This window comes from Equus przewalskii, chromosome 2, assembly GCF_037783145.1.
Source record: "Equus przewalskii isolate Varuska chromosome 2, EquPr2, whole genome shotgun sequence".
Classification (NCBI taxonomy): domain Eukaryota; kingdom Metazoa; phylum Chordata; class Mammalia; order Perissodactyla; family Equidae; genus Equus; species Equus przewalskii.
The window spans coordinates 80,991,283-81,001,665 of record NC_091832.1 but is presented as its reverse complement, the minus strand read 5'-3'; the positions used below and the strand labels follow the sequence as shown (position 1 = coordinate 81,001,665).

The 10,383-nt window shown below is 40.4% G+C and overlaps 1 protein-coding gene across 2 annotated transcripts in view; it reads right to left on the bottom strand.

Moving 5' to 3' along the window:
• Window positions 1-240: 240 nt before the first annotated feature.
• Window positions 241-10,383, bottom strand: part of TMEM154 (transmembrane protein 154) — a 41,668-nt gene continuing 31,525 nt past the window's right edge. For both annotated transcript variants that reach the window (XM_008540384.2, XM_070611553.1), the window contains one exon: window positions 241-2,662. In XM_008540384.2, coding sequence (XP_008538606.1) covers window positions 2,647-2,662 — 16 coding nt within the window. In that variant the 3' untranslated portion in view covers window positions 241-2,646. The remainder of the gene's footprint in view (window positions 2,663-10,383) is intronic.

The following is a 10,383-nucleotide window of genomic DNA, read 5'->3' as shown; positions in this document are numbered from 1 at the left end:
GTGGGCGTTCGGGATCTGGGCCTGCGAAGCCACAGAAGCAGAGCTTGCGAACTTAACCACTACTCCACTGGGCTGGCCTCAAGACAAAGGTATTTTTTAAAGCACTCAACTATGTTGTTAGAGCTATGAAGGTGACCAGCAAAAGCATCCGTCACCCTGTGGATATCAAGGTTGACCCATGCCATGTGCTTGTATTTGGATAACAATGACCTTCCCAGAGAGAGGAGCCACATCACTGAGTTAAGATTGATATTTTCACATATTTATTAAAACAAGTTTCCTGAGGAGTTCAACTAGGCAATGTTGTTAACCCAGTTTGCATAAAATGTACAAAAATGCAATACAACTTATACATCTTTAAAATATTCTAAAGTCAGATTTTGCTTTGATTGAATGCTCAACTACATAAAGTTCATAAGATTTTTACTAGCAACAATCCAAATCAGAAAATTAAGCTTGGGTTTAAAAGCAATTCTTAAAATTATCATAAATTTATGATGCCTATTGATTGAACAGTAACAAAAAGATACAGGATGCTAGAATTGACCCTTGACTCTTTTGCCCCTTACTAACTTCATATATCTTGCCAGAATGAACTATCTTAAAAAGTGCAATTATATGTACAATTATAGAGGTTAGTACATTTTTCAGATATAAACTCAATGACATGTTGCTGAAGCTTGCTTCTTCTGGAATTTGAGTAATTTTAAATATTGAATGAAAATATTTTTTATCATATCATAAACTATTGCTTCATCAAAGTGAGATTCCAAGACCCCTTACACTTCTCTGAACTCCTGAAGTTCATCATTTGATAGGATTGGATGAAGTTTACAGGCCTAACTGTTCCGCAAACATCTTAGATACCTGGGGAGAGAAAGGAGCAAGCTGAGACTCTTCTGAGAGTCAAAACGTTGATGAGAAACAGGGTGACGACATAAGCAGAAACAGTGATTCAGAAAATGGCAGTTTTGGTGTAAATATCTGTGAGTCACTGTGAACCACAAGTTGAATATGGATATGCAAAACAGCAATGGAAACAAAAAATGCCATATTAGGATGTGGTAATGAGGATAGGACAGAAAACTGTTGAAATTCTGTACCTGGAAGACCGTCTTTGGCCAAAGCTCTCTGCAGTCCCAGGACGGCACAGGACAGTGGCTACACACAACTAGAGAGTTCTGTCTTTCATTGCATGGAAAGGCCTCCCCGGCTTGGGACTCTGCCTTTACAATTATGGGCAAAGTTCAGAAGGCAAGTATTTATTAAAGGGATTCTGAAAGGGAGGAGAAGGGCGGTTTTCTGTTGTGCATTGAGGCAGCCTTTCAAACACAAGATCCCAAAATTCAGCAGCAAACGTTTGGTGAACCTTGTCTCCCCCTCAGTTTCTGCATGGGGAGTAAAATAAATAAAGTTTTTACTCTTTGTTGCTTTCCTGGAATAAAATATCACATGTCGTTGAAGAGCTGAGAGCTCCCAATTTGCTAGATTGCTTTAAAGGTCAGAATTAGAAAAGTAAGAATTAAATGGAGATTGATTTTACGTGAGTGGGAGTGATAAACAGGCCCTTCTGCATTTTGCTCCATTGCTTCTAGCACGAGGATGTCAACAAATATCACACAGAATGTCACCTCTGATGGAATGACAATGACCTCCTGGAGAGCTGTGTTGAGGAGGGCTGGAGGCTTGTCCCAGCCTGGCAGGAAAGAATACTGAGTGCGACAAGCGATGTCTACCACAGGCACAGATAGTCCCTATTCCTAGTCTGTTGGTTTCAAATGACCTTAAGGACCTCAGAGACATAGAAGGGTGGCAGACGACCCCCACCTGCACACACTCCCCGCCCACATATCACATGCCAGGGAGGTGTGGTAAGCACAAGAATGAGCTTTGGGGAAACGCGATTTTAGCTGAGAAGGAAAACATTTGCTCTTTCATTGAAGATTCCTATTCCTCTGAGAAGTGCCCAAGGGTGACCGGATCTGGCCAACTCAGGGTCCACAAGTCACCATGCAACATCTTCCCAGGACTGTGGACTCTCTCACTGTGCCTTCTTGGCAGGTAGAAAGGGGCTTACCAACCTCCTGGGATGGTGTATACAGTGAAACACTTGCTTTGTTGGCTGTCTTTTCCAGGCCATAACTCACGTTGAGAAAATTTCCTGCTGAAGGCAAGTGACCTGTCAGAGGACTTGACTACTCCAAGGAAATTATCCAAAGCTAGTTAGGTAATAAGGTGACCCAGAAGGAAACCATGAAAAGACAGCTTCCTGATTTAAACCCTAAGGAATGAAGAAGACAGGTAACAAGGACTTAGAGGGCATGGCCAGATTGAGACCAGTCAGCTAGAGGTTGGCTGAGAGGAGGGAACACCCATCGATTAGAGGTGAATGCATCATATGCCTCCTCCACCCTCCACAGTGGACGTCTGCCAGGCCTTTTCCTAGTACTTCTCAATCGCGCCTTCTTCCAAGCACAGGTGATGCCATCGTTAGGAAGAGCGGGTGTTGGAAAAAACAGCAAAAGGTTCTCGTGTCTACGTTGATTTTAAATTAACTGAATTTGTATCCTCTTCATCCTCTGTTGGCAGGCCCAGCAGGCTCCCTTCGGGGCTGCTTCTCTTGGAAAACATCAGCACCATTCAGTTTTAGGATTCATTGTCACTGTAAAAAATAGAACAATAGTATATTTCCAAGAAGCTACCGAGAGCTGGTCACTCTACTAGTGAGGTGATCAAGAGAGCATAAACAGTCAGGAAGCCAAGAGCATCCAGTTTACAATTTCTAAAACAAAGATTGGTTTGGATTTTATATTTGACCCTGAGGAGGAAATCCATGAAAGCCAAGAAATAGTCCTAGCTCTTGTTCCAATACCCCTCCCCAGGGCCGACATGCAGAGAACCAGATGGAGTTGGGGGTTTCCCCTTTTAATTAAGTCTAATCCCATTCTCTATGAATAGATGCCAAATTGCCTTTTAAAAAAATTTCCATGTGTTGTTTTCCCTCAAGAGTTTCTGGTCCTGGCATGTTTTCAAAAGCCCATTTTGTTCATATCCACAAAGGATCCAGAAGTGCCTTCTCAGTGTCATTTAGAATTCAATCATCAGGCATCTTGAGGTGTGAGCTGACATAAATTATGGACGTGGTATTTGGACGTGACTGTGCTGGTTGGCTAATGTGTGCTTTTGTTTCTAACTTGGCTCCCTTTGCCACATACATGGTTGTGTGGCTTTTTCCTGGTGAGACCACGCCTCCACCCAAGACTCCTGGGAATCAGGCCACGCGACCTCTCCTCCCACCTCTCTTTTTAGTTTTGTGCCCCTTCACCCAAATTCTAGCACGTCTCTGCTTGAAGTGACCTCTGTCTCCAAGGAACTGCCTGACTGTCAATAACCAACATGACCTGGCATCTCCTTAGCTCATGGGCGTGTATAATCTGCAATGGACTAAGAATTTCTGACTCCTACTTCAGTGCTCTGCTGCTCAGTGAAACACAGTGTTTCCAAAAGGACTTTGAAGCAACTTGATAGATAGATAGATAGATAGGTAGATAGGTAGATAGGTAGATAGATGGATAGATAGATAGATAGATAGATAGATAGATGATAGATCTATCCATGAAAGGGGAGGAGAGACATTGTGTGTATGTTTGTGTGTTTGTGTTTGTGTTCTAAAGTCAGGAGAAGAGGCTATGATAAGGAAGGATGATCAGTGAGAAAGAAGGGGGAAGGCAGAAGTGAACAAACGGACAACTTCTGTAGCAAAATTAATTTAAAATGGAAACCTGATGGAAAATTAAGCCATTTTTATCTGAAGAGTAGACGTACTCTTGGCTGAAGTCATCCTGAACCCACTTGGCTGAAGTCATCCTGAACAACACTTGAACTGGGCAAGGAGGTTTCATTTCTTGGAAACTGGGTGGTAGCGTGAAAATATCTCTAAGATCTAGGAGTTCATCTCTACAGAGCATAGGTCTCTGAATTGCCTGTTTTCCTTTTGTGGCCTTATCTTGAAATTTCAGCTACTCTAAGCAGAGTATATCACAAAGCTGAATAGCAATGGACACAATTCCTCTTTTGTCCCCAGAACTGATCTGTGTCCAGCAGTTATAAAAGAAGTGATTTTTTAATATTAATTATTATAAAACCAATCCATATTCGTTGTTGGAAAAATAGAAAATACGAATAAGCAAAACAAAAATACTAATACTCTCAATACAATTAACATTTTGGTATTTATTTTTCCGTGATAATGATATATACTCCTTTTGTACAAAAATGGGATCATATGGTACACATTGTGCTGTAATCTGGTTTTCTCACTCTCATTTACATACAGACATCTTCCCTTTCTAGTAAATATACAGTAGCTTTTTCGTTGCTACAGACCATTGCATTATCTCACTAGACCAAAAACAAGTTTTTTAGCTATATCCTTACTGTTAAACATTTAGGCTATTTCCAATTTTTAGTTTCATTTATTATAAAATTGCTACATCTTTGCACCCTTCCAATTGTTAATCTTTGCATAAATACCTAAAGAGGAATTGCTAGGTTAAAATGTATGCCATTTTAAAGCTGGACTACCCCATTGTCAGATTACCTCCCCTCCCTAGAAATTTTGTACAATTTACCTTCTCCCAACACTTTCCTTTAGGGAAATATCCTTTTTCCCACATCTTCTCCAGTGCTGGATATTATTTCATTTTTTTATAAATCCAATAGGTGAAAATAGTATCATATTTATCTTTACTTCTTCTTTGCTAACTTTTTTTTTATTACTAGGAAGAATAAACATTTTTTTCAAAGCTCTATTAGTAATTTTCATTTCTTCTTTGCTGAATTGCTTATTGATATTGTTTGCTCATATTTAAAATGAGACAATTATCTTTTTTATTGGTTTCAGTATTAAGAATAATAATTTTTTGTTCATTATATATATTACAAATACTTTTCCCCAGCTTATCACTTTCCTTCTAATTTTATTTACTGTGACTTTGAAGTACAGGAAATTTGAGGTTTTAATGCAGCTAACTCCATCCTTTTCTGATATGGTTTCTGACTGTGTGTCACGCTTTCAAATTAGTCCCCACCCTAAAATTATAACATTTACCTATATTTTTTCCCTTTTTTAAATGCTTAAACTTATCTGGAGTCTATTTTAATCTAAAATGTGAGGGAGAGTTCTAAGATCTCCCCCTAAATGTTAGTTGGCTGTCCCAAAACTATTGATTGAATAACCCACTTGCATGATATGCGACTTTTATAATATATTAAATGTTAACATATTCTTGAGGCTGCTTTTGAAAAATATTCTATTCTATTCCAATAATACATCTTGTTTGGTTCTGAGTGTACACAGTTAATTCTCAGAGCATGTTCCCTGCAATTCCCCCCTCATCTCACTATTGCTCTCCTTCCTTCTTTTAGAATTGTCCTTAGGGTCAGCAGTTAAGTTCACAAGTTCTGATTCAGTGGCCCAGGGTTCGCGGGTTCGGATCCTGGGTGCAGATCTATGCACTGCTTCTCAAGCCGTGCTGTGGTAGGCGTCCCTACCACAAAAAAAACTAGAATTGTCCTGGCTATTTGTGGGCAGTTATTCTTCCAGATGAAAGCTTCATGGGGATCTTTAAGAAATTGGGTTGAATTTGCAATAATAATTTTTACATTGTTGAGTCTTTCATTCAGGAACACAGTATGTCTCTCTCCATTTGTTTAAAATCTTTTATGTCCGTCAATGAAAATTTGAACAATCTCTTTTTATATTACCCCATGCATTTTTTGGTGATTTTTTTTTTTTTGAGGAAGGTTAGCCCTGAGCTAACTGCTGCCAATCCTCCTCTTTTTGCTGAGGAAGACTGGCCCTGAGCTAACATCCGTGCCCATCTTCCTCTACTTTATATGTGGGACGCCTGCCACAGCATGGCTTGACAAGTGGTGCCATGTCTGCACCTGGGATCGGAATTGGCAAACCCCGGGCCACCGAAGCGGAATGTAACTGCTGCGCCACCGGGCTGGCCCCTTTTTGGTGAATTTTATGCCTGAGTACTTCACATCTCATATTGCTTCTATGGTAGTACTTATGCTGGCATGTGCTAACAGTGGCTTTCTAGCCCCGCAGATAAGAGCCCTGGGTCAGACAGCCAGAGCTTGAATGGCCAGAACCAATTCCTTGCTGTGTGACCTTGGGCAAGTTAACCTTTCTTAGCCTAAATTTTCTGTTCTCATCTCAAATGAAAAACATACATAACAATAGCATGTATCTTACAAGGTTGTTGTAAAGAATAAGTGAGAAAGTGGAGGTGACGTACCATGCTACAGATCTGACACACAGACACGGGAATGTCTGTTATTCTTATTCTGCAGAGTTTCCACTAGCAAGTGTTTGTCAGGTAAACGTGAGCTCGAACATTGCTTCAAATATCCAACGGCTTTAAGAAACCATCTTCCAAAACAAACTTTCAGTTTCTGAGGAGGAGGTTCTTAAATGTGGTTTGTTTCGAACACTCCACAAGCATTCTGAAGGCTTAGCGTGGGACACTGTCCACCAACCAGAACGCGTTTACTCAAAGCACCAAGAGCACAGGAGCTCATGCATGGCACTTACTGCTACAGCTCTGTGGTCTGTGAGCAACGGGACAGGCCCCGCCGCACAAGACACCGTCCCAATGTGGGTACAAGGTGCTTCAGCTGTGGGACATCAGGTCATTCCTGGTGTTGCAACTCTCACATGCAAATTTTCGCCAGTGGTGTGATAGCCATCAGGCTTGTTATTAAGTCAGCCACCTGGGATCTGGCCCAGACGCTGAGCTGGAGGCATTCTCTCTCTCCAGCTCATTCCTTTATTTAGTTAGACGTGTTTCCCGCTGTCTTTGTGGCTATTTATCATCTCTGTGAAATGATCAAATAAGCCCAGACATTTCTAACTCTGGCAAATCCTAGAGTTCCCGGTTAAAAATATCTTGGCAAACTGCCTCAGAATTGCAACAAATAGAATAAGTGATCCCGCTGCAAACCTCGATTGCTTGCCTCGATGCTAATCCGTACAGTTTTAGTAACTTATCTATGACAGCGGCATTAGTAATTTTTCTCGGAGTGTTATGTAGATATTTTAAGAATGTGAGACAACTTTCCCAAAGCCTGTATAGTAACAAGGCTTCAAAGTGTAAAACAAATTGAATTTAATTAAGAAGCATCATCTCATTATTTTTAAGAAAGCATTTAATTGGAACGCTACCAGTTAAATGAGGACAGATGCAACCCCAACACCTTGTTTCATAACTGCCCCTTTGTTGCAGTCAGGATCAGATAAGCCAGCTTTGTTCTCCTGACCAGTTTATCTTGTAACAATCCCTCTTTATGACCACAGCTAGTGTTCGCGATCTCTGAGGATGGCAATAAACCTACGCTAGACCACTCTGGCACTATGAGGCTCTCTGACTTGGTTTTGGGGGAGTGCAGAGTTCAGTTTAGCACAAAGTCATGTAACGATTAGCTCATGCTCCCTTTCTCTTCATCAATATAACATCCCTCCTTCCCGAAAGAGGCCTGGCCCAGTTGGAATTATGGAGGTCACGCATCTGGCTAATATCAGAGACAGGCCTAGAATTAGTCCAAGACACATAGATCATGCCCATAGTGTAGACATAATCTGGGCCACTATTCAAGCAATGCCTTGGTTTATTAAATTTAGAACATCTTCCCACACACACACACACACACACTCCTGCATTTTAACAATGTTACTTGAGGTTATCATCCTGCAGGATTATAAACTGTTACTTTGTATCCCTCTTAATACTTAGCTCAGATTTGAAGGAAACCAGTTGGCACTTAATATTTGTTGACTTTTAAATGACTTAGAGAGGAAAAGAGGAAAGAAATTCATAAACAAAGAAAATAATTGGCAGTGGCCATAGAGATTTACTTGAGTGGAGAGGCCAAAATGATTCACACAAGACTGCTGTTTTCTTGCAGTGAATGGTTCAGCCTCATCAATGACTGCACTAGATGGTGGACACATCACCCATCAGACACTTTCGTATATTAGCCTCATGGTGGCTGGCTTTCTTGCTTCTAAGTGTTCTTTGTTTTTAATCTCTAATTTGACTTTTAATTTATCTCTGTAATTAATCAAAGAAAATGAAACATGCAGTTTTAAAAGAAACTCTTCTCTAGACTGAGCTTTATCACAAACTTGCTGTGTGAACTTGGACAAATCACTTCACCCCTCTGAGTTCCAAGTTTACTCAGATGATTCTAACTGATTGTCTTGGCATGATGTAGACAATGCCAGGCACGTGTTAGGTGCTCAATAAATATATTTTGAAAAATGACATCAACCATTGTATTTTCTCCAAAAAAAGACAAAGAGAAGAGAGAAACAGAAAGAAATTCAAAAAATTCACTATTAAACAAACCTAAATTTTCCTGAGAAATATTGAAACGATCTCTTTTTATGTCACTGAGCTCAGGCATGAATCACAGAATAAACAGTAGACTTATTACACAAGCAGAACAGGTTTACTGTTACTTACCCTCTCTGACGTCGTTAAGTTCCTAGCTAAGAGTACCGAGGCATCTGGCATATAGAACATGCTATATAAATGTCTTATTATTGTTGTTATTAATATACTTTCAAAATTATAAATCCACTTGCATGTAACCAAATCCAATTTTTTCCTGATCTTTCCCAAGGCTGTTACTCAATGTAAAATCCTCGCTGTGGCCAAGAGGCATAAAGGGAAAGAAGATGGGCGCATGGCTAATATTTGCGATTCCTTTTCTGTAGTTGTTCATCTAGGCTTGCAGGAAATTGTCCAACTATAAAGGCCCCGGGAAGAAGGAACAGGCTGGCTGGACTGGTAAACACCGTGATAAAGGGGACTCTATCTTTCTCGCTTTTACCACTATCTAGTGGAAGGTGTTGTGTGGGTGGGGGTAGACAATAAGGAAGTGCATTCTTTACAGAGAATTAAAACAATAATGAAACCAACTCAATGGATCTGTTCTTTGTTATCACCATGCACTGAGAGTGCTTAGCAATGTCAGTGATGAAATTCTCTTTAACTCTAGGGCAGAACTCTCCCACCGCCCTGCCTCACCCCTTGGACCCTTTTCCACTGACACTATTCCCAGTACCTCATACAGTGCCTGGCACATAACAGGTATAAATTACAGGGAAAAAATGCTAAGGTGGGAAATAAGAATATAGAACTCCATTTCCTCCACAATTTCTCTGTTGTCTTTTCCTATTGATTTTTTAAAAACATAAAAACCATAGTAAAAGCTTCCCATAGTACTTTGTACATCTCTGGCCCTTATTGAAATCCTGCGCTAAATTGTAGGTTCCACAGCTCAAGGAAAATGCCCATTCAGTGAGGACAAGGAAAGTAGTGAACAATGGCTGCCCAATGGGATATGTGGGAAAGTTCTGGAAGACCTGAGGTGATAGACCCTAACAAGAGAAGGCTGAAGGGTTGAAGTCTTTTCACACAATGCGGTGCGTTAAGGGTAAGATGGTGACCAGAAGCATAGAGCACTTTAGGGATAACAGAGGTTCTGTGTCAGGGTGTCTTTCTAGCATCAGGAAGGGCTGAATTCTGTAAATGGATTCCAGACGTCTCAGTTTAGCAAGAGGATGGAGAAGTGTGTTTTCCGCTAAGTTCCATCTTCAGGGACTGTTACATACTTTTTGGAGGGTTGGAGTCTCCTGTACACTGTCTAAAGGGTGGAAGGAGGATGACTCACAGAAGCAAAACCGATGGGGAGCTTTGGGGACAATGATGAGTCAAAGCAGGTTCATTGATTCTAACAACGGACCACTCTGGTGGGAATGTCAATGGTGGGGAGGCTGTGCCCGTGTGAGGATAAAGGGTATGTGGGGACTCTCTGTACTCTTTGCTCAATTTTGCTGTGAACCCAAAACTGCTCAAAGATAGAAAGTCTTTTTTCAAAAAGGCCAATTGGGGAGTGGGGCAGAGGGAAGAGAACTATGGCCAGAGCATAAAAGAATTAGTTTCATTTGCATAGTGCTTTAAAACTTACAAATTGGTTTTATTCCCTCTTATGATCCTGTGAAACTAGAAGGACAGGTGTCATTATTTCCATTTTTCAATATGAGAAAACTGAAGCTCAGTGTTAAAGTGACTTGTCTTAATATAAAGAACAAACGAGCATCTGACTCAGGTCTTAAAATTAGTCTTCTGATCCTAAGTCCAATGACCAATGCACTCTCCACCTGGATCTCTAAAGATTCACAAGCTTTTAGAAAAAACCAAAGTCATATATCTGTCCTGGATTTAGATATTCAAAGTAAAAATTTCACCAGTTATCAATTTAGTTAAAAGAATAGGAGAAAGAAATGTAAATGAAATCATGACAGAA